The sequence below is a fragment of the Madurella fahalii genome, assembly GCF_045866475.1.
Source record: "Madurella fahalii IFM 68171 DNA, scaffold_4, whole genome shotgun sequence".
Classification (NCBI taxonomy): domain Eukaryota; kingdom Fungi; phylum Ascomycota; class Sordariomycetes; order Sordariales; genus Madurella; species Madurella fahalii.
In genome coordinates, this window is record NW_027263974.1 from 1,994,985 (window position 1) to 2,017,308 (window position 22,324).

At 56.3% G+C, this 22,324-nt stretch overlaps 8 protein-coding genes across 8 annotated transcripts; 2 read left to right on the plus strand and 6 right to left on the minus strand.

The window, feature by feature from the left end:
• Positions 1 to 294: 294 nt before the first annotated feature.
• MFIFM68171_07587 (Dehydrogenase/reductase SDR family member 7B) lies at positions 295 to 2,009 on the minus strand (the record flags this gene model as incomplete). Its single annotated transcript, XM_071063007.1, has 5 exons — positions 295 to 632; positions 736 to 1,036; positions 1,096 to 1,161; positions 1,261 to 1,463; positions 1,886 to 2,009. The coding sequence occupies 5 exons, from the start codon at positions 2,007 to 2,009 to the stop codon at positions 295 to 297; spliced, it is 1,032 nt and encodes a 343-aa protein (XP_070919108.1).
• Positions 2,010 to 2,709: 700 nt separating this feature from the next.
• On the minus strand, positions 2,710 to 5,131 carry TGL5 (Lipase 5; the record flags this gene model as incomplete). Its single annotated transcript, XM_071063008.1, has 2 exons — positions 2,710 to 4,797; positions 4,871 to 5,131. 2 exons carry the CDS (start codon positions 5,129 to 5,131, stop codon positions 2,710 to 2,712), a joined length of 2,349 nt encoding a protein of 782 aa, XP_070919109.1.
• A 1,934-nt stretch (positions 5,132 to 7,065) lies between these two features.
• MFIFM68171_07589 (Alpha/Beta hydrolase protein) lies at positions 7,066 to 8,538 on the plus strand (the record flags this gene model as incomplete). The annotated part of the gene is made up of 2 exons (XM_071063009.1): positions 7,066 to 7,340; positions 7,404 to 8,538. 2 exons carry the CDS (start codon positions 7,066 to 7,068, stop codon positions 8,536 to 8,538), a joined length of 1,410 nt encoding a protein of 469 aa, XP_070919110.1.
• A 25-nt stretch (positions 8,539 to 8,563) lies between these two features.
• On the minus strand, positions 8,564 to 9,929 carry MFIFM68171_07590 (uncharacterized protein; the record flags this gene model as incomplete). Its single annotated transcript, XM_071063010.1, has 2 exons — positions 8,564 to 8,954; positions 9,085 to 9,929. The coding sequence occupies 2 exons, from the start codon at positions 9,927 to 9,929 to the stop codon at positions 8,564 to 8,566; spliced, it is 1,236 nt and encodes a 411-aa protein (XP_070919111.1).
• Positions 9,930 to 10,399: 470 nt separating this feature from the next.
• MFIFM68171_07591 (Amine oxidase) lies at positions 10,400 to 12,938 on the minus strand (the record flags this gene model as incomplete). Its single annotated transcript, XM_071063011.1, has 6 exons — positions 10,400 to 11,628; positions 11,686 to 12,069; positions 12,155 to 12,282; positions 12,462 to 12,535; positions 12,589 to 12,764; positions 12,848 to 12,938. The coding sequence occupies 6 exons, from the start codon at positions 12,936 to 12,938 to the stop codon at positions 10,400 to 10,402; spliced, it is 2,082 nt and encodes a 693-aa protein (XP_070919112.1).
• Positions 12,939 to 15,836: 2,898 nt separating this feature from the next.
• On the plus strand, positions 15,837 to 16,557 carry MFIFM68171_07592 (uncharacterized protein; the record flags this gene model as incomplete). The annotated part of the gene is made up of 4 exons (XM_071063012.1): positions 15,837 to 16,001; positions 16,053 to 16,175; positions 16,228 to 16,350; positions 16,444 to 16,557. The coding sequence occupies 4 exons, from the start codon at positions 15,837 to 15,839 to the stop codon at positions 16,555 to 16,557; spliced, it is 525 nt and encodes a 174-aa protein (XP_070919113.1).
• A 774-nt stretch (positions 16,558 to 17,331) lies between these two features.
• Positions 17,332 to 18,883, minus strand: MFIFM68171_07593 (uncharacterized protein; the record flags this gene model as incomplete). Its single annotated transcript, XM_071063013.1, has 6 exons — positions 17,332 to 17,413; positions 17,479 to 17,552; positions 17,637 to 18,536; positions 18,593 to 18,640; positions 18,703 to 18,747; positions 18,830 to 18,883. The coding sequence occupies 6 exons, from the start codon at positions 18,881 to 18,883 to the stop codon at positions 17,332 to 17,334; spliced, it is 1,203 nt and encodes a 400-aa protein (XP_070919114.1).
• A 1,818-nt stretch (positions 18,884 to 20,701) lies between these two features.
• MFIFM68171_07594 (uncharacterized protein) lies at positions 20,702 to 22,212 on the minus strand (the record flags this gene model as incomplete). The annotated part of the gene is made up of 3 exons (XM_071063014.1): positions 20,702 to 21,031; positions 21,195 to 21,835; positions 21,909 to 22,212. The coding sequence occupies 3 exons, from the start codon at positions 22,210 to 22,212 to the stop codon at positions 20,702 to 20,704; spliced, it is 1,275 nt and encodes a 424-aa protein (XP_070919115.1).
• Positions 22,213 to 22,324: the final 112 nt, after the last annotated feature.

Consider the following 22,324-nt stretch of genomic DNA (forward strand, 5'->3'; position numbering starts at 1 on the left):
GGACGGTCTGGCCAAGGTGAGCTAGTGTGCGGAGAAGCTGACAGGCTAGCCTGGGGAAGACAGACACAGGGATGACAATCCTTGAAAGCACATGGTATGATTCGCGATACGGCCTGGGCTCTCGGAACAGTTCCGGCAGCAGTTACCCAGGCTATCGGTGGCAGCTAAGAAGTGATGTCTAGTGGTCGCCCTTGAAGGAAGGGTGAATATCTAGAACCGCCAGAATCGTAAAGTGAATAATAGGCCACCTCAAGTCTCAACCATCCATGGTCCATCTCTAAAATCCCCGTCTACTTACTTGCTCACGTCAAACCCCGGAAAATCAAACTTGACCTCCTCCGCAAAATACCCACCGGGCGGCGCCCCGGCGTTGGTTAGCTCCCCCAGGAAACTCGTATGCAGCGAATACAAGTCGGGATCAGCCTTGATCGCCTCGGCCTGTGCCAGCACATCCTCGAGGTCCTGCCCCACGTCAAAGTACTTGCCCCTCAACACCTTCTTGCCCACTCCCGTGGCCAGCGCGACGCAGACCATGCCGTTGAGGTAGGGCGAGTCGTTGTAGACATCCAGCGCGTTGGCGAACCAGGCGCGGGCCTGCGGGGGGAGGTTGTTTACTGACTCCGTTGCATACTCTAATATATTCCAAAAATGATTAATTAGTTTTCCCCGAGGCAATGAGCTTCAAGTGGTGTGCAATCAGGCCAAAAAAAAAAAAAAAAAAAAAAAAAAACATACTCTTGAGCGTCATGGCCGACTTGATCCCCCCTGGATGGAGCGAGTACAGGTGGACGTCATCCAGCTCCTCGACGTCCATCTCCTTCTGCGTGCACGCCGTCAGGTTGATCAGCGCCGCCTTGCTCGCGCAGTAGCTCGTGCTATAGGGGATGGCGACGGTCCCTGCGCGCGAGGCGATGTTGAGCACGCACCCGCTGCGCTGCTCGCGGAACTTGGGGATGAGCAGGCGCATGAGGTAGTACGGCCCGTGGAAGTTGACAGCCACGTCGCGGATGAAGTCGCGCGGGTCTTGGGCGTCGATCTGGCGGCAGCCGTCAGTCTCCAGAATCCACTCCGCCCTCTAGGAATCCACACACATACCGGGCCCAGCCCATTCGCGCCAGCGTTATTCACAAGCACATCCACCCTCCCATATTTCTCGAGCGCCTACCGCACCATCCGCATTAGCCACCCACCCCTTTCCCTAATCCACCACCAGACACTAGGACCAAGCACATGGGGCAATGGTAGATTAATTATACTCACAAACCTCACCAGCGCCTCGCACCCGGCGGGCCCTTCCAGCTCCCCGACATTACACTTGACGAAATCCACCGCGGCGGCCCCGAACCTCTCACATCTCTCCCTAAGCTCAGGCGGTGGTGGCGTGTTATTGTACGTCAGAATGAGCTTCCCTCCGGCCACGGCAAACGACTCGGCCAGGCCGCGCCCGATGGCTCCGGCAGCGCCTTGATTGAATCTCGATTAGCACCCTCGCTCGCTCGCTCGCTCACCCATTCGTTGAACAAAAACAGACATAACCGAAGGCACGGCAAAAGGCCAAGCAATTTGGCTTATGAACGAAAAGAAAACACCGCCAGCACCCTCGCAGTGGATGGACGGGGAAGATGTGAGTCTATCAGGACGTTGCCAGCTCGATATATATTTTCCCGCAGGGCTGGACATGCGCACCCCTGTGAGGCTAGTACCGTGATGCCCAACTAGGCACCGTATTGGCCAGGTAGAGAGGCAGTGGTGTTATGCTGGTGCCAGAACGGCGTCATTGTATTCCTCGCCAGTGGTGGACCTTATGGGTAGGCAGAACATTATGACAGAGCTCCTCCTTTATTTCTTCCACTGCTAGAACGTAGTATATTGGCACGGTACATACCCGTAATGATAACGACCTTGTCCTTCAGCGCGCCTCTGAATTTCTCAGGCAAGATGAAGTCGTAGATGTCGGTGCGGAAGCGCGGAGTGAATTGGGTTGGCGGGGATTGTTTCCGGTCGGCCATTGTGCCTTCGTTTTCGCACTAGTAGTGGTCTGGCGGAGATAAAAAGATAGCTAAGACACTGAAGCCGACTTTACGGAGGGGAAGCTCTTGGAGATGTTATGCTATTCAGGGTGTAAAGCGCCGCGGGTCAGAAAAATGACCATTGACGGTGGGGTATGTACGACTCTACCCCCGAGCCACCCCCAAATCCTGCTAGACCAGACATACACAGGAGAGCGGCTGTATTCGGGATGTTTTGCGCTGGCTTGTTCCTGGATAAATACAACCGGATCTAACGCTTCGGCAGCCGCCCAGTAATAATCCTATTCACGTCGGCAGAAACAACGTGGCAGAGAGTACTTGATCCCCCGTTCCCATGTGTCTGCATTCTCTGAATTGTCTACCTTAACCTCTTGGGTATCCTCGGCCCCCCGTACTAATACTATCTATACTGGTATCTATGCTATGTACTCAATTACCAACGCCAAAACCATGCTACTTCCATTGACACAACCATTTGCATGACTTCTATGCAATGACTAATAATGCTTCTCCCGGACCACACTTGTATCCAGCTTCGAGAATGCTGCATAACCCCCTCAGAGCGCATCCTGAGCGTCCGTTGTTGTTGTGGACGACGCCACGCACGACCATGCCTGACCCGTTTTCTACCTACGCCATTTAACCCGCATGTCCTCTTGTTAATGCGCCACGACCCCCATCACTCGCCAGCATTCTTCTCCCGGTGAACCAATTCCGTCTTCAGCTGGTATGGATCCGCGTCGCTCGGTACGTCAGCATCCGATGGCAAGGAGTCGGTCCCTCCGGCTTCCGACATGCGATAGATAACGAAGGCCAGAGGTCTGGCCGTTTCCTCTGAACCACTGCCATCAACTGCGACTTCCCGATCATCCGCGGGCGGAGGGAATGGCCTCGCATTTTCAGGCCTGGGCGTGTCGACTTCGTTCAGGAAATACTTGTCGGTGGGCATTCCGGCCCGCATGTGGCTGTGGCTCTTACTGCACCGCTTAAGACGGGGTTTGGGAACGCCCGGCCACTTGGCTGGAAAAGCGGTAGCAGTGCCGTTCCGAAACTTCATCTCCAACTGCTCGTCTTCTCCCGACACATCATCCGCCACGTCCTCGGTTTCCTGAAAAGACTTTTTGTGCCTGGCCGCTAGAAGTTGAATGCTGCTCCCGGAGCCCCTACGTCTGCCGTACGCTCGTCGCTCCGGGCTGCCGTCTCCCGGAGACGGCCGCGGCCTGCGACCTATCTGGCCACCATCGACCCCTCCTCCATCGCCGATGCCGTTGCCGTTACTCTGTAGCCGAAGCAGGTTGAGCTGGTTCTGGTTGAAGACGACGCGTGCTCGCAGGTGGTGTACTGCCTGGTCCAAGGCAAGCTCGATGCCGAGTCTGTCGCGGATGCGGCTGAGCTTCGGCCATGTCGCCTTTTCGCCGATAACGCAACTGCGGAGCATGAATTCGGGCGTCGGGTTTTTCAGGATGAGCGGAAGATCGTTCATTGGGATTTCGGGGAGGATGGTTATGTCGCCAGAGTACCGCTGGCTCAGCACGCAGAGCAGCTTGGAGAATAGGTTAGGAAAGATGCCTAGCTCCGAGAGGTAGTGAAGTCTATGCATCGCTTCCTCCTTGGCGAGAGCTGTAAGAGTGTAGAGCCATTCTCCATCCTCCTGTCCCTTTTGCTGACGCAATCTCCCTGGAGCGGTCGCGGGGTAGAGACGGTCGTCCTTGGCGAGGAAGGGGACGATGTGCGGGTTGACTTGCGAGACGATGAAGTGGTTGACGTTGAACATTTCGGCAAGGCGCGTCATGGGCAGGTCGTTGTCCACGGACCCGTCGATCAATCGCTGCGGCGTGGGGTTCCAAGACAGATGGGCCCCGGTAGCCGGATCTTTAACGAGCAACGGGGCGCCCTGGAAGACGAAGGGGACCGAGCAGGAAGCGGCCACGGCTGACCATATTAGGACGTTGGGCGCCGTGATGTAGTTGAGTAGGCGCGGGAGTTCGTAGAGGGACGCGGTCGACACGCAGATGTTGCAAATCCTCCGTGTCCGATTATAAGCCTCCTGAAAAGTCAGGTCGCCGAGCCATATGCGCATTACCCTCGTCAGATTGCCGATGTCAGCCCAGCTCCCCTCGGTCAGGAGGCGGCGGATATGGTCCGTGAATCCGTCGTTCCCGCCTTCAAACACACCCAGGTCGCCAAAGGGGAACGCTTGGACCAAGGCTGGGAGCTCTTCATCTGTCCTCGTACACACTACCGAGGCCACGATCGATCCGGCAGAGGCGCCCGAGATGATGCGAGGGAGGAGTTTTTCTTCGTAGAGCGTCTTAAGCACGCCGATGTGCGACATACCAAAGGTGGCGCCGCCGCTCAGTAGCAGGGCACTCCTCCCGAAGCTCTGTCGGGCGTAGAGCATGCCCTCTAGTAGCTCCTGGGGCTCCAAGCCGTACTGCGGGGCGTGCGCGCTCTTCTCAACCACCGATTCGATCGTCTGTTTGGCGGAACTGACATAGCGCTCCACCAGCTTCTTGGTCCCGATGTACGAGTGCCGGTAGAGGTCAATGCTTCCCATACCGCCGAGGTCACGCGACAAGGACGTGCGGATCAGATACATCATTGTGTGGATGTCGCAGTTGGTTCGGGCCGTGTCCAGCTCCTCCATGCTTGCCCGAATCAGCTCTGGGTAGTAGTCGCCGCTCTCATCGTCCAGCTTCCACTTGTCATTGCCTTCGAGCCGGTCGAGCTCTTCGGCAGCCGCCTCCCACTCTTTCAGCGTGATGGCCTAGGGCGGAACGAAGTCTGGCATTAGCGCGCGAAGGTACGGGAGGGAGTGACTGGTAACAGGATGCGCTTACATTCTGCATGCGTGCGGCCAGTATCTGAGCCCTCTCTTCGGTCCTCCGCCTATCCTCACGCTCCGATTGGGAGAGACCATCTCGCCAGGAGAGGATACGATTGTTGGCATCACGTATGAGTTTTGATAACTGGAAAGGGGCATGTTGGTCTTTTGGTTCCTTCTTGGGCTTGACGGGCTGGGGTTTGGGGGGAGGCTTCAGCCAGGAGCCGAGCGTGCTGACCTGGACGATGTGGGGAGCATGGAGGAGAAGGTCTGTCATGGCTGTGGTAGGGGTATCCAAAAGCCGTCCGGCGGCGAACAGCCGAAGCAATGGCGGCTGGTCGACAGGCCGGACGTTTGTAGGTGGTTGTTCAAAAGACTCGGTGCAGGAGAGTGGTGAGATGGGCGGGATGCATGCGACAGGCTCGCAGCGGGCTTGCACCTTGTGACGTAGGGAGGCGTATCGAGTGCTAATTATTAGGCCCTGATTCGCGTTTAGCCAGAGCCGTCGGTCCAAAGAAAAACACTAATAAAAAAGAAGAAAAAGAAAAACACCAAAAATGCGCTAGGTACGGACGACCAACTCTAATAACCAAATCTCATCAACGTCTTAGACGCCGAAAAAGAGCGAACAAGGCCACAGGAGAGCGCAGAGGACAGATTATCTGGATTCGGGACATGCTGTCCGGTGTGCGCTCCTGCCGGATGGAGCACGGGGGGGAGGCCACCTGACGAAGCGCAGGCCGAGGGTTCCACCAACCAAGATGAAAGGGCCTGGTGAATCGTGGGGCACCCCACGCTGCGGGTTGTGTCTCTTGACAGTGGCAGGAACAAAGAAATCGTGGGGAACCGCGCTGGTGGGGCCGCGTCGATTGGCGGTCTGAGTGCATCTGACGGGATCCTTGTTGGGGTTCGGCGGGCCGATGCAGCAGCCAGCCTCAGCAGCTGGTCCGGTCGTCGCGATGGACGGTTGAAGATGTCCCGTCACACCCGAGGTCATCGGGCTCGAGAGCTGGGCTATGATGTTGTGCCCTGTAAGCTGAAAGCGTCGGGCAAGTGAAACGCACTCGCCTGCTTGAAAATCGATCGGGAAGCTGTGCCCTCTGGCTGCCAGATCTTAGGTGACGTTGGGATCTGACGGCCGACCCCTTCAATTGCCACAAACCCCCGCTGTCATACACCTAAGCCCGCAGATGATTTCAGTGGCCGGTGCTGCGTCCCGCAGTCGCTCCCCTACATGTACAGTACCTTACCCAACACTTTTGCTCCCTCTTCAGATTAATCCTACGAACCATCGAGATCAAGCGGAGCGAGCAGATGATTATGTAGTACATGGAAACGAGAGCCACCCCAGCCCGGCCCTTTCTGCAGCCCAGAGGTTGCCCCGTCGAGGGGTGGTCTGGCCCAGGGGGTAAGGCGACTGCATTAATTTTTTTTTTTTTTTTTTTTTTTTTTTGCGAGTCATGTCGGGTCTCATGCTTTGGAGAGGGACAGATGGAATATTTCGTTACGGGGCTGGCAGCCCCCGTAACCCGTGTCAAGCGTGGGTGCGCCCAGGAGAGCTGGCTTTCACATGCCAGCCCCGTGCGGGGTATACCACGCATGCAGCCGCAGACGCAAGAGCACGAGGTACTGCTGGCGATCTGCCGCATGCGCCATTCCACTGGAATTTCTACGGCAATGCGCAGACAGCTATTCGTCCAATAACTCGGTGAAGATGAGATCGCAGCAAACTGAACCACTGCCCAGTCCTTGTGATCGATCGGAAACCCGAAAGCATAGTGGAGGACCCAGCACGACAGTAGTTCCAAGGAGAATGGAAACAAGACCAAACGAGGACGTGGTAATTCGGGAAATGGAAGAAAAACATAGTGCTTAATACTTAGGTAGGTATTTGTAGCTGACGATTAACTTCATTTCTGAGTAGGCCTTGGGGCAAGAGACAGAAGCAAGCGACGTGTCGATTAGGTAATCAGATGACCCAGGACTTGCTGGGCTTGCGTCATCGCCTGTGATTTGCGGCCTGGCACAATTTGTCCACGGCCGGGGCTCCGCTGGTTCCTGGACCCGGAAAGCTTGTGCACACCTCAACGGCCCTCGTTAACTGTTAGGCCGAGCAGCTGGCAAGCCGCGTACACCTCCCCAAGAACCTGGGGACGAGGGTTTCTCGCCACCATCCCCAAGCTGCAATCCGAGCCGGCATTGGGCAACAAGATGGCAGATCTCGGCTATGCGTCGTCGACGTTGCTGCCAGAGCCCAGCATTACGTTTACTGTGCCGAGTCTCCATGATGGCTTGCCGATCGACTGTCGCGTCTATCACCCGCCATGCCTGGTGGCGTCTCACGACGCACCGCCCTGGCTGAAACACGCCGCCATTGTCGCCCATCCGTACGCGCCCTTGGGTGGCTGTTACGATGATCACGTCGTCCACTTGGTAGCGGGGACTCTGTTGCGCCGGGACTTCCTTGTCTGCACGTTCAATTTCAGGTTCGGACCATTCTAAGGCCCGTTGCAGCCCCGGATACCCCACTAATGCCGCTCCCGTCACAGAGGCGCCGGGGGCTCCGCCGGCAAAACTTCCTGGACAGCTAAGGCCGAGCGCGCCGATTACATTTCGGTGGTGGGTTTCATATACCATTACGTGCACTTTCTCAACCCTCTTCCTTCTGCGGCCTCACGCAGGCTCGAGACAGCGAGCCATGAAGACGGGGGGGCCGAATCAATCGTCCACATACGCCCACCAACTCCGGCCTCACCAGAGCCGTCATTGGCAGCAACTGTAACACCGATATTGCTGTTAGGAGGATATTCGTATGGTTCCATGATAACAACCCAGCTACCGCCGCTCGTGGCGATATCCGCAATGTTTAGTTCCCCTGAATGTGGCTCTCCCGCGGCCGAGATCCGGCTGCGGGCACAGCACTTGGCCGAGATTCAGAACGCAGTCATAGCCAATGCCAGGGCTGCTGCGGCCGACAGCCACGGACCGCAGTCCCCAAGAAAATCGGTTGGCTTGCGTGTGGGCGGAGACGAGGAGAACCGCAAAAGCCACGAGACACGCCGCCCCTTGTCTCTCGAATTGGAGGAGACAGTGCGGCACGGTGTCGCGGAGCTTATGGCGAGGGCAAAGAAGGGACACAAAAGATCGCGAAGCGGCCAGGGTCAAGCATCCCCTACTTTAGATGAGACCCATGGAGCTCATGAACATGGTGCCAGGCCGCAGCCCGTGTCTCACCACTTGTCTCCGGTCCCCGGCCAAACCACTTTCCGTCCAGCGTATCTCCTAGTATCGCCGCTGCAAGGGCTGGCAACTAACCTCGCCACCATGTCTTTCCCTTCGTTGGCGAAAGTCTCCAAAAGCGTGTGGAACCGGTTCACTTCGGGGACGGGGGAACCAAGGCCCCTCGGACTCCATGGAGTCGCAGCGACAGTCTCCGTCGAGGCTGAAGAAAAACTGGTGCAGAATTCGACCCTTGCCATATATGGGGATCGCGACGGATTTGTATCCGTGCAGAGGCTGCGGGAGTGGGCGTCACGGTTGGAGGCAATTCCGGGGTCACAGTTCCGCGCTCACGAGGTGTCGAGCGCCAATCATTTTTGGGCACAACACAATGTGGCCAGGACGCTGAGAGATGCTATCCAGGCATTTGCAGAGTCTCTTCTAGATGCTAGCAACTCGAGATGACATTCCCACTACCTCCATGCCCAGATCAACCCCATAGTGTATCAGCATGCATTACAAATAAATCCCTGAGCGCCTTGCACCTATTCTCCATCGCCGTCTTGGTCACGACTATCTCGGGCGTCATCCACTCCCACCCATGTGGGACGCCGGGATACAGGTGCATCTCGACCTCGACATTCGCCGCGGCCAGCCTCGCGCCAAACGTGAGCACCTCGTCCCTGAACAGGTCCAGCCCGCCGATATCAAGGTACGTCTTGGGCAGCCGAGACACGTCCGTCGCCCGCGCGGGAGCCGCATACTGCGAGACGTCTTCCTTCGACCCGCCCTTGCTGCTGGCACCCTGGTGCGCCGAACTCACCATCCCGGCGTACCCGTCGAGGTAGGCCCGCCAGGCGATCTCGTTTTTCTGTCCTGTCCTGAGTCGGCGTAACACATCAGTCCTGATGCCAATGCCAATGGGAGTGGGGGTAAGGGAGGAGAAGGGAGGGGAGGGGAGGGAAGCAGTTCTTGGCCTGGGAATCACGGGCGTGGTACTGTAGTACCTACCAGGTCAGGTACTCGGCCAGGGGCGAGTCGCCGGCGATGCGCGTGCGGTCGTCCAGCATGGGGTACACCAGCACCAGCCGCTCGATGCCCGGCGAAAAGCCCCGGTCCCGCGCCGTCAGCGCCGCCGCCGCCGCCAGGTTGCCCCCCGCGCTGTGGCCCATCACGGCGATGCGCTGCGCGTCGATCCCCTCCCCGCATGCGTGGCTGTGGAGCCACTCGAGCGCCGCGTACACGTCCTCGAGCGGCTTGGGGAACGGTGCCTCGGGCGCCAGGCGGTACGACGGCGCGTAGAAGGTCAGGCCCGTGGCGACGGCGTAGCGGATGATGTCTCGCGTGAAGAGCTCGACGCTGCCGGAGAGGAAGCCGCCGCCGTGGAGGTAGAGGACTGCGGGGTGCCGGGTGGTCGGTTCGGAGCTCCCGCCCTCCCCCTCGACGTTGTCGTCGTTGGCCTTGTCCTTACTGTCTTCGGCGGTGGTGCCGTTGCCGCCATCGTGGTTACCGGGATTGTCGTTGTTGGGAGAAGAGCCCCGTCCGCTGGGCATGCGCAGCGGCTGAAAGCGGTGCAGGGTGAGCTCGGTGCCGTCGGCTGAGGTGTAGGAGATCTCTTTTTTGTGGACGCCCCCATACTCACTGCTGCCGCCCGCGCCTGCGACAGCCGGGGCGGGGAGCCGGTTCATGACGGCCCTAATGGACGTGTTATTTTGCCGCCGGAGGGAGGCCGCACTATTGGGCACCGGCGGGATGAGGTTGCCCCAGTTCTCCATGTAGGCCTTTTTGAAGTCGGGGTCGAGCCGGAGGGCGCCGCCGCCACCGGGTGGTGGCGGGGTATTGGGAGGGTTACTCATGTTGCTGGTAGAGCTCATAGTTAAATCTTAGGAGATCGTTTCCGGTTTGTGTTGCTGTGTAGAGGATGAAAGGCAGGAAACCACGGCCGTACGAGCGGGAAGCTAGATTCCGTAAGGCTTATATATGAAAAAAGTATCACATCGGAGTTGCTCGTGATGTCCTAGTGATGTAAACAGCGGCCTGAGCGCGACGCCGTCTATATGTCCGGTGTTTGAGAGGTTATTAGTTCTTCACCTGCCTGACAACGCTTCAGGTTACCGCAGTAAGGTGGACATGGGGAATGTTAGATCCGTTTTGACAGACTCTCCTATATCCTGAGTACAGTAGCTCCGGAAGACTAGGTTATAGGGTAAGAAACGTCGAGACAAACTGCAATATAACATTCTGTAACCGCTTCGTTCCACATATCCCCCAACCTTCTAGGACCTGCTAAAGATCTTAACCCCATCTATCCCCCCGAGCCCTCCCCTCATTCCCAAACCGCCCGACTCGGATCGTACGGAACCTCTCTAGCAATCACATCTCCGGTATACCCCTCCAGGTCTTCGGCCACGGGCTCAAACGCCAACGTACACATGGTCCCATTTCCATCGTTGAACTGCCCAAACCTCGTCACCTCAGCCGGCCCGCCTCCCCCACCATAACCAACCCGCACCTGGTTCACCGTCCGCCGGCTCTCATCCCTGCCGTCAAAATAATTACTCGGCGTAAACACCACCCCGGCACGCGCCGTCGTCATGACCGTGTTAGGCAGGTCCCCGGTGTGCGGGACATGGTGCATGCCCAAGTTGAGCCACACGACGAGGTCCTCGTTGCGCAGCGACTCCGCGTCGAAGAAGGCGTCGAAGTCGACGGGCGGGTCGTGCACGTCCTGGCTGTTCAGCGGGTGGGACGCCCGGGGCTCCGTGTCCTTGCGCCGCGTGATCTGGACGTCGTGGGCGGCCCAGCGCGCGGCGTTGGCGAGGTTGGTGCTGTCGAGCACCGTCAGGTGCGCGGGTGGCGTGGACGGGAGGATGCGGTAGCCTCGGAGCTCGCCGTAGCGGTTGGGACGCTGCTCGTTGACGATGGGCAGCTGGGTGGCGGCGTTGGGCGGCCAGTTCAGGCGCGAGGCAGATTCCGAGAGGATGAACATGCGGGTTAGGGCCATGGCGTTGCGGGGCTTGGGCCCCCTTGACCAGGGGCAGATTTTGGTGGTGGGGATCATGGTCATGAGCTGCGCTGAGTTGGCGGTTCCGAGGATGTCAAGGTCGGCTTTGAAATTGAGCACGTGGTCGTGCATGCTCCCGCTGAGCGCAGACTGGATGCGGAAGCCGTAGTCTTGGTCGTGGGCGAAGTAGGCCGACTGGATATACCCGGATGCGCGGACGTCGACGGAGATGGAGCCGTCCATGAAGAAGGTGTAGCTGAATGAGTAGTCGTAGTTGCCGACTGTGGCGACGGCCCGGACTACAAAGTAGATGTTTTTGGTTGCGGAGACGTAGCGGTTTATGGTGTGCCGCTGGATGGGGTAGTCAGATACGTACTCGAAGAGACATACACTGTCGATGTGGGTGTTGATTGTCTCGGCGACGTAGAAGGAGGTGTTGAGATAGACTGAGTGAGCAGGGCAGTCGTAGCCCTTGACTAGCTCAAACGTGTATAGCCCGAATCCATAGAAGGTGTCGAGACATGCGGTGCCCGAGTTCATTGGGTCATTCCCTTGACGAGTTAGCATACCCACCGCTTGGTGCTCCTGTCACAGGCACGGCAGCTTACCTGCGTAGTGTGCCAGAACTTCTTGCAGACTCAGCTCGTACAGAAGTCTCTCGCCCTTGTAGCGAATGTCGTAAAGAGCGAGGCCGGTATCCCTGGTGAAGCCAATGTAGAAGCTGTAGTCCATCCAGTCGACATACTTTTGCTGGCGGTCGACGGCAAAACGTGAAGCCCCTGGAGCGACCAGGATCGGGGGATGTGCAGTATCCATGGGGTGTACGGAGCCCAGTTGATCGGTGCTTGCCCAAATCCTGTCCACATTTGGGGGGTTCTTGACAAACCCCTCTCTCCAGTAGGCTTCTCGGAAAGCGTCGGTGGTTTCGTAGAAAACGTTGTTGTAGAACCAGCCCTCAAGCTTCCACTTGCTGACGTCCCTGCCGGTTACATCTGACATGACGTACAGACCAAGCGGCAGCGGGGCCATGGCATCAAATCCCTGTGTCGGAGAAAGTGTCCCAGCGTATGATCCTACCGTCGTCCTGCCACAGAGGTTCGATGCCCCAGATGTCGATTGTGTCATTGTCCAGGCCTAGTGCAGTACCATTCCACAAATCCGGAGTAATGTCCGTGATGGAGGCACTGATTTTGTAGAGCCACTCGCTATACAGCGTTCCCGTGTCTGCGTCGAGGTTGCGTACTCGACAGCCGCTCTTCTTGGTGTAGGGATATTCTAGTGGTTCCCAGGCTGTGGACACATCGTCGATAGGAAGCGGTCCCACCGGGATGTCCGCATAGTATGGCCCCTCGTTGCCCGATTGTTTAGGACGACATGGGCATACCTTGCAGGTCGCGTCGCATTTCTGTCCAAGTAGGCCAGAGCGTCGGTCTTGTTGGGCCACATTGCCTCGACGAGCTGTGTGGAGTGGTTTAGTGCAAATGCTAACTCTGACCTTTGGGCTGGGTTACTGGCATGGTATTGTCCCATTCCGTAGCATCCTCGCTGATAGTCAGATTTAGGTCCTCTTGGGCGAAGAGCCACCGGACGACAGCAGCAGCTTCATAATCGGCGAGCTCGCCCCATACGTTGGCCTTTGGGGCCGGATAGTGGTTACCAGGCTGTCGGCGCAAGGAATTTTCGTCGTCTGACGACCCTCAACAGCATGTTTGAAACGGTTCGCCAGCTTTCTCTTGCCTGGTCCCTTTTGCGCCCAAGCAGCTCTAGAACCTGGCCTTGCGAGCACATCATGGACGACTGAGAAAAGAAGAAAGGCCGAGATAACAAGCGCCCTAGGGACCAGAAAACCAAAACGGCCCATAGTGGCTGACTGTATGGTAGAGAAACGTATTGGGTTCCAGGCGAACCCTCGTTAGGGCCGGCGTGGTACGCGCTTCTTATCCCCAGGTATGCCTCACGCTCCTACAGCACAGTTCCACCAACCGTCATGCTGTGAGACTCTAATATTCCGTACGTTCTGCATTCCGAGTGAATCTCATCGCGTTCTAGTGATGTGAACGGCTCGTCAGCATATCACCACGCAGAGATGCTATGACCGGATGTCGGGGAACCATCAAAGAAATTAGGGATCATTGTGTTGTCCTGCAACTTCCGCACGGGGTTCTTGCATCACATTTTTGAGGCTCATTGACGAGCCGGAAGGAATCGCCGTCATCTTCCCCAGCATCTGGATCACAAGAGCACGTTCGAAGGAGGAGGGAAGGGTGGAAGCGGAAGGGATGAAGTGGTATCACATATGGGTGACGACAGCCGAAACCAAATTTCGGGACTCGATGGTCTCAGTAACACGAGAATGCAGCCGTTCGGAACCCGCGGTCGGCGGCCGGCAGGAAAGCTGTATAACGGTAGCCTGGTAGCATCAAAACCCAACGCACGACGGACGAGTTCAGAAATCTTACCCTCTCCAAGTCGTCATTGTCGGGGCAGAATGGGTGGGCAGAAATAGCCTACCCACCCATCCAACCTTGACAACAAGGACTGTCGTTGCATATATCTCCTTGACAGGCGCACCTGGGAGTAGGTTAGGTACAGTACACTACCTAATCTTCACAACTTCCATCTGCCAGACACGAAACACACACGGCGAGGAGACACAACCACTTTGTAGTGCATAATCCAGGGCATCTCCAGCGGCCCGTTTTTTTAACCATGGATGCATGTCGCGCGTGACATTAGCGGCCGCCCATGTCGCGACTAGTATTCGAAGACGGGCGGGCCGTTCGGCAGTGCGTTCGACGCCGGTAGACTTATTCACTCGGATTGCGTACCAAAGTAATTAATGGGCAGCGTAAGCGGACGCAAACTAAATCATTGAATGTTGATATCCCGGGTAATCCGTCATATAGGTTAAACTAGCGCTCGGCACTACAATAAAGGTCGTTCTTTCATCTTTCTTCCAACTTTTCTGAAACGAAGTGCACGAACAGACATTCGAGCCTCTCGGATGTCGACTGGCCCCATTCCTTCACCCGTCGAGTCCTTGTACTCCATTGGAAGTCGGTGGGACTAGACGTTGCGGAGTTTCGACGTCCATCGAGGTTCGCTCCACGGCCCGATGAATACTCCTTTCCATTATATTGTAAACATAGGGACAAACCCACTGCAAACCTGCAAAGTCCATAAGCAAACATCGCCAGTAGATTGTATTAGCTTGTCCACATCAAGCGCCTTTCAAATTTCAACAGCACCTCCGGGAGGAAATTCGTACAATGCTCGAGCGTAACATCCACGCATACCAACATCAAGCCCACGCTGGTGTCATTGTGGTGCGTAACTCAGCATCAATGTTGATCATTACCACTAGGCGGGCGGGATATAACCCCCGACAACACAACTCAGGGTAACCAACCATGATAGAACGCCCGGCTCCCTTTCCCCTGCCAAGAGGCGGACTATGACGGTGCGGGACATTCTTCAACAAGGGTCCCGGGTCGATCGTCACCAACGGGTGGGTACCGTACGGTATGCACCAAGCCTAATGATGTCCCAGATCACCGGGGCGCTGTGGAACTGCCGAGCAGCGGCTGCCGCCCGCCTCGTCAGAGGCTGAGCTCTCCGTTTCCGCCTCTCCATGCGTAAATCTGAGCAAGGGCTGGAGAGCCCCGCGGTTCGGCAGCGGGCGCTGTAGATTGCCGAGTTGAGACTAAGTATGAGAAGAAGTTCACGCTTCTTCACACCAACAGCGGCTGCTGGCCGTGTCTTGAGCAGGGGCTTTAAACGCCTTACAGGGGTTTTTAGCGTCATGCACGAAGCCTCGACAGAAAACGACCCTTGGAGTGTTACCTCACCGACTGCTTTTCTTTCAAGGGGCCGACGATCTTACGTAAAACAGCCATGGGGAAGCGGCAGCTGAATGGGAATCGAAATATGAGCAAAAAAGGTTTACGTTCATCCATTTGACCCCTGGCGGCTTAGCCAGGAGATATCTGGACCTTGCCCCTGCCGATCCTGCCAACATTTGCCGGGCTTGGCTGGATGTGGAAGAGCTGAACCCCCTGTTCTAGGTCTAGCCTAGCGCCTCGTTCGGTTTAGTGTATACAGAATGCCGGGAGATCATGAAGCCAAGAGGTGCTCAACGTATTGGCTCAGGGGAGTAATTCCGCTTGCCCTGACCGGTGCGTGACAGCCCTGACTAGTTCCATCACCATCTGCCGTGCTCGCCGGCTTCGCGTTACATGGCAGCGAGAACAGCTCTGCAAACGATGATCTGGCGTGCTGTGAAGGTAACTGATCCCAATTGCGAGTGTTGGAATCTGCTTGTGATCTTGGGCGTAGCTGGACGTCCCAGAAACTATGAATCGTAGGAAACCCTGGGTTATGCTCCACGGTCCGAGCCGTTCGACACCGTTCAGCCATGGTAAGAAAAAAAAAAAAAAAAAAAAAAAAAAAGGCATTTCAGCATTGGGGGAGAGATGTACAAACCTACTAAGCCGTATCACCACTAGCTCGCAATCCGTGGCATCTGTGAGTACGGTGATCTCTGGGAGGCACTCGAAAAATCGGCCCGACCCTTGCACTTTGGTCGCGGAGATGCTGAGTCGATCGACATCACGGGCGGCAGACCGACTTCACAATCTGCCTACAAAAAGGGCGGTCCCGTCTCCGTCAGTCTCGAGCATTGATTGCCCATCATCCTCACAGCTTAGATCGTTCTTTGCTCAACGCACACCTCGCCTCAGCCATCCTCATATTCGCCAAGATGCTTTCTCTCCGCTCCCTCGTCACCGGCGCCGTCGCGCTCATGGCGACGCCCATCATGGCCCTCACGGCTACCCAGGTCACCGACAGCCTCAAGGATCTGACCGCCAAATCAGACGCTCTTGTGCCCCCCGCACAGAGCATCGCCGATAGCGTCACCGTCGATGTATGTTCGCGGACACTTGGCTCTGACCATTCACTTATTAACATAACATAGGTTTTCGTCAATGTCTTTGCGGAGGTCGTCGTGGGTTCCACGGATCTCGTCGCTCAGCTGGAGGCAACGGCCCCGATCACCGTGGCGGCTGAAGTGGATCTCATCATCGCTGCTTTCGTCCAAGTATGTTTCAAAGCCGGACTCGCTTCTATTCTAAGCTGACGGTTCTCTCTAGCTCTCTGTCTCTCTCCAAGTTGTCCTAGACATTCTGAGCGTCAGAGTCGACATCGTTGCGGATCTAGTCGTTCTCCTCCAGCCGGTGCTCTCCATCCTTGGGCAGGAGCAAACTGCCATCAATGTAAGTGTCTTTGGCGCCATCAATCCGGCGTTATCAACTCCTCCAAACACCCCCTTTCGACTTGAGCTGCCGCTGACATTACGGATCTACCAGGGCATCGCTGCCGAGCTCATCCGCATCGTCGATTCCAGGGGCGCCGAGATCCAGGCCCCGGCCGACACTCTGCTCTTGACCCTCGGTGACGTTATCGGCCTCTTGGGTCTCTAAATGACGAGTGGCACTACCGCTTGCAGCAAGGTCGATGACCTCGTGCATTTCCTGATGGCTGCAAGGATAGAAGCGCCTTAGCCAGCAGCATTGGTCTGCGCAGCGGAGAGGATGGATTATGGCGACTCGTAATGGAGTAGAGGAGTGTGGCCAATTCTGCCGAGGAATGATGAGTGATGCTGGAAGTGATGGGTTGAAGACGGGGTCCTTAATTTAGATTTGGGCATAGACTCGTAAAAATGGCACTGATTTCCATGCCCAAGCACATGGAGCTCTCGGCACATTTTTACGTAATTGACTATTAATTATGCTGCCTGTGCTATGCAATCGCCCCGTCATGGGCTCATCTGTTTCAATGGACAAATCGTTCAAGTTTAGCACGACTCTAGGGGTTTGTCGGTATTGCGTGGATCTCCTTTGCCAATGTCGGAAAGTCAACTCATTGAGAAGCTTCAGACTCAAGTCTTCTATCCGTCTTGCTAGATCTCGCTGAGCTGGAACACCCCTACTCAAGTCAACGGGCACCGCCCCTTATCCTTTCAGATTGTCCAGGCACATACTCGAGAACATCACCTAGCCTACTAGAGTTCAATGCAATATCTTAACTGGATATGTAAAACAGAACTTGGCTATTCCATTGCTCGTCGTAGACATGTGGTCTTTCCGCTGTTCATGCCCATAGGAATAGTAGTAGACTGGTGCAAACCAAAGACAGTCCTAGAATCCCGCAAACCCCCCCAAACGCCGATCTAAATGCAGCAGACTGGACCTTAATCACAAGTGGTAGTCCTGCGGGCTCGTAACAATAACACCTCGTCTCGCCCATACGGCTTCGATGCCCATATCTTCCTCGCCGCTAGTAGTCACAAAATCTTGATCAGTACCGACTGACAGGACAGGGCTGGTTGAGAAGATGCTTACTCATTCTTGAGATTGATAAAGGGCTCGGTGGCCCCTGCGGAAATGTTGGGGTTTCGAAAGATGACGTTGCGTGTCTAGCCGTTTGTTGCTTGTCAGTCCAATTCCCCTGTCTAAGTGTCCAGTATTTCGGCCGGAGTAAAAAGGGAATGCAAACTCACCAAACCCAGCGTCAGATGTATCGCCGCCGGCGCAACGGCCAACCTCTCCTCCGGCTCCCGCCCCGCTACCATGGCGGCAATATTCTGCGCCGCCGTAGCAGCCTGCACCGCTCCGGGCTTGGCTGCCTTGTGCGCCCCCGAGTCCGCAATGTCTCCCACCGCAAACAGATGTGGGTACTTTGGGTCCCGGAACTGCATCGTCGGCCGCACCCGGATGAAGCCGTTGTCGGGGTTGACCAGCGAGTCGGGCGACGACGGCTCCAGCCCGGTCAGGAACTGGTTGTTGGGCGTCTGCCCCGTCGCTTGGATGGCGAAGTCGACCGTCAGCGCCCGTCCGTCCTGGAGGCGCACCTCGAACGGCTTGTCCCCGTCGTTCGGAAACCCCCCGTGCGGGACGACCACTCGGCTGCCGGTGACGAGGTTGACGCCGAGCTCCCGGAAGCGGTCCTTGATGAGGTTGCTTAGCGCTTCGTGGTACACTGGCATGAGCTGCTGGCGGGAGTGGATCAGGGTGATGGTCTTTTCGGGGTAGATCTCCTTGAGGTCGCAGGCCATTTGGACGCCCACGGCGCCACCGCCGATGATGGCGATTGACTGGGCTTTCTCGATGCCCTGTTGGTATGCCTGTAGGTAGCGCACCGAGGGCGCCTTGTCGTCGCTGGGCATGGTGCCTGGGGCGGCGAGGCGGGTGCCCGTGGCGACGACGAGGAAGTCGAACTGGATGGTTCGGGAGCCCTGCCATTCCCTGTCCAGAGTGACAGAGTTGGGCTCGAGAGATATGGCTCGCGCCCGGGCGACTTGGTGCCGGGGTGTTGTCTCCGCTGGGGTGTTAAAGACAGATGAGAATGGAATGAAGGCCTTGTGCTCGTGGTTTGGTGCAATGGCGAAGCGAGGCTGGCTCTGTCAGACACGAAGGATTGAAAGGGCGAGCTGGGCGATGCGCCGATGCAACGTACAAAAGCAAACAAGTGGTGGAAATGGCTGTGAGGTTCAACTAGAAGGACCTGCCGACTCGAATTAGACAGCGTCATCAATAACGACAGTTGGCGAAGCAAGAGGGACTCACACGATGGGTTACTGGAAGGAGATTCGCAAGCTCCTTCGCTGTATTCTGGAGATGGAAGCAGACTAGATTAGTAAACTGGAACTTGGATTACGGGCATATGCTAACCAATTAGGTGAATTCAACTTACCACCCCAACGAACGAACCGCCCAACACAACTACATTACGAAGAGTCCCAGCCATCTTTCCCAGCTTGGTCAATTCAGGGGTCGTGTGTAAATGTTCCAGGTAAAGACTGGTAAGGGCAATAGCCACGGCAACCAATAACAGTAAAAGAGGAATTGATACCTTGGTAGAAGCCATACTGAAGAGAAAGTAACGATTTATAGACAGTAAATACCCAGATACGGAGATCCCCGAGTGTTCCTTGTCTGATGCTCGCTTCTCGGCGCTACGAGTGGATCTCCGAGCTCGGCGTGGGGACGGCGAATTGGCGGCAGGGCACCCCGGGAGCTGTTGGGTTAAGGTTAAGCCTGTTGTACTGTACAGTATATGAAATACCCAGTAATTATTGTATATCCACCGAGTACCAAGCATCCAGCGCCTCCTTTTGCCACTTGAATCAAATCGACCCAGGCCCAACTTGCCGATCGAGTTATCAGAACTGGTTTCGACAGGTAGTTAGCGAGAAAAGTATTCTTTATAGTTTGGTAATTAACATCATATACCCGTCTTCAACGAGAATGGACTTTGCGGCCATCTCAGCGACGGAACCCTTGAAACGAACAATGTGGCAGTGTCTGTCTGAAAATTCGGTGTTCAAAAGTCCGGTACAGACATTGATCAAGTTGAAGCTCTTGGACGGGGCTTTGATAAAGTACTTGGCACAACCACCCTTTACCTTCCTCACTACGGCCAGCGACGAATACTTCACGCTGGGGTCTGCACCGAGACATCAGGATCGATCTCAATTATCTAATCGGAGCAAAGCTGTACGAGGGTGACTGGGAGGGGTGCTGCAACAGGAGTATATTGGCAGAACCAGTGCGCCTAAGTCTGGTGCCCAATGCCGATTGGAATTTACGAGCAGTACCTGAATGCCAACCCCCGACTCCGGTCCTTGTTCTGCGATATAAAGCTGGGCTAAATTTCAAGCTTGTCAGTACTAGCTCGAGTATTATGAAGGCCGCGGCGACAAAGTTATCGTCTCTCGGACAATGTCTACTCTCTCCATGCGTACGCAAAGAGGCTGACGGAACCGGTCCTCTATGGCAGCACCACTTACTTATACAGAGCGCCAGGAGGTACTGAACTGAGGTATTTTCGCAGCTCGCCACAGTGTAATACCCTCTTGCTCTCTAAAATAGGTAACACATCCCTCGTTATATCCGAGGCGATAGTTCTCATCCAGATCTTGGCGTAATACGGCTCGCGTCGCTAGGAAGCCCAGCGCCTCGGCCGAATCCTGCGAGCCAAGCATGAAGGGGCACGGTGGGATTTTCTTTCCCATGCTCCTCTGCGAAGCTCGAAGATCAGTCCAGAAGACAAGTAGCTCATGGTCATCATCACACGGTCTCTATTGATTGATTTTTCACACCTGTTCATCCAGATTAGAAAGAAAGCATCATACGTTGGTTTGCTCACTCTTTATCAACCTTTGCCTGTAGCTCTCCGTCGACCTCTGTACGCCGGTCTCTTCTACGTCGCTAATCTAATCCTGGCTATCCCTGCTCAGGACTCTGCCCATTCGGCCAAAGTCCCAAGTGCCAAATCCGGCTAGTAACTCTGACTCTTTGGTACAACCCTTCTTTGTATAAGGCACCCAAAGGCGCACCCCAACTCCCACCATTGCGCAGCGAGTACCTGGTTAGCTGATTAGTTGGTAGCTTCGACTAAGTACAGTAGCTTAGTTATGCAAGTTACTCCTCACCAGCATGAAGAGTATTTGTCCAAGCTGTATACCAAAAATATATGATTGGGCTGTTGGATTCATAGATCGGCACGGGTAGCTACGAACCCAGGGTCCTGCGAAGTGGATATAGATATTCCCACTCGCCGTCGTTACTCCCTCAGATACTCGCACACAGCCCTGCCCCATCGCACCGCGCCCTTATACACCCACATGCCCGGCGCATTCCCTGCCTTCAAGCCCTCAATCGCGTCCGCGAGCTGCGGTCCCAGGCCCTCGGCCTTGATTTCGGCCAGCGGATACAAAAGCGTCTTGAAGCTAAAGAGAATCGCCCCCGTCTCGGGCAGCCGGGTCAGCGTCTGCACCTCGACCCTGAACCTCGCCGCCTCAGCATCAATCCTCTCCTCTTCCCCCACCGCCTCGCCCTCATAGGCGTGATTCCCGCTCGGTGCGAAAAGCCTCGAATGCGTCTGCACCCCCCACTGATTCCCCCCAGCCACGCCCAGCGCCGTCAGCACCGCACTCCACAGCAGAGACAGCAAAACCAAACAAAATCAACAACGCTAAGACCCTTCTCTCCTTTCCTTGTTTGCTTAAGGAAAAGAAAAGGAAAAAGAAAAAACAAAAGAGAGAAAAAGAACGCACATTAACCCTCCTCACCGCCCTCCCCACCTCAAGCCTCGCAAAGAACCTCTCCATGCTCGCTCCGATCCTAGCATACCCGGGCACAGGCGCGTGGATGGCGGCCAGCGCCCGGCCCAGCTTCTCGGAGGGGTCGAACCCGGCCGGGTGGCAGCACACAAAGGCCACGGCGCGGTGCGCCCCGGTCTCCGCCCCGTCCCCGTCCCCATCCCCGTCTTCGTCCTCGTCCCGTTCCTCGTCCCGTCCCCCGTCCCGATCCCCGTCCTGCAGCAGCAGGAACATGTCGTCCTCGACTGTCTCGCCCACGATCCGGAGCATCTCGCGCGGATCGCTGGGTGGCGGCTGCAGCGGGGCGCTGAGGTTGGTGACCTTGTTGCGGAAGATGGTGGTGGTGATGGTGGTGCTGCTGCTGCTGCTACTGCTATTGGAGGGGGTGGGGACGACCTCAAACATCCGCGGGAAGCGCGTCGGGAGATAGGTCCCCAGGAGGTAAGTGTATAACTCGCGGACCGGACCGTGGCCGGCGGGCAGCACGCCGAGGACGGTGGAGGGGTGGGTTGCCATGATCGCTCGGCGGGAGGTGACGCGGGAGAGGTAGTTGGAGTCGATGAGGATGAGGTCCGAAGGAGTGCTGTTCTGGAGGGCTGGAGAGGATTGTTGCGCCGGGTTAGTGGTCTTGATAGGATTATTTGGCGCGGCAACATGAGACACACATACCCATCGTGATGTGATACGTTGGCTTGAAGGGCCGCAGCTTCATTGGGGGCGTGGCTTTCCAGTCAAAGTCGGCAAGGGGTTCAATACTCGTGGTGTTCGGGCTCGGACCATCCGGTTTGGCCGTTCCATTGTCACGACGGCGCCTTTTTTCTACAGCATTAGTTCCGGAGTTAGCTGCAGCCGCTTTGGAATCACCACGGTGCGAGCTTGTCAGTGGTTGTTGTCGGTGCCGGGAACCGAGATGCCATCCGCCCACTGTCGTCACCATGATGATCAAGACGGCAAATGCAAATAAGATTGCCATTGCCGGCCGTGTACAACGGTTCCTGATGTTATGGAGCGTTGATATCAAAATCGTCTTCGGATAACATCACACGAGGGTTGTGCACAAGACTATCTGACCGCCGCTCCTTTGA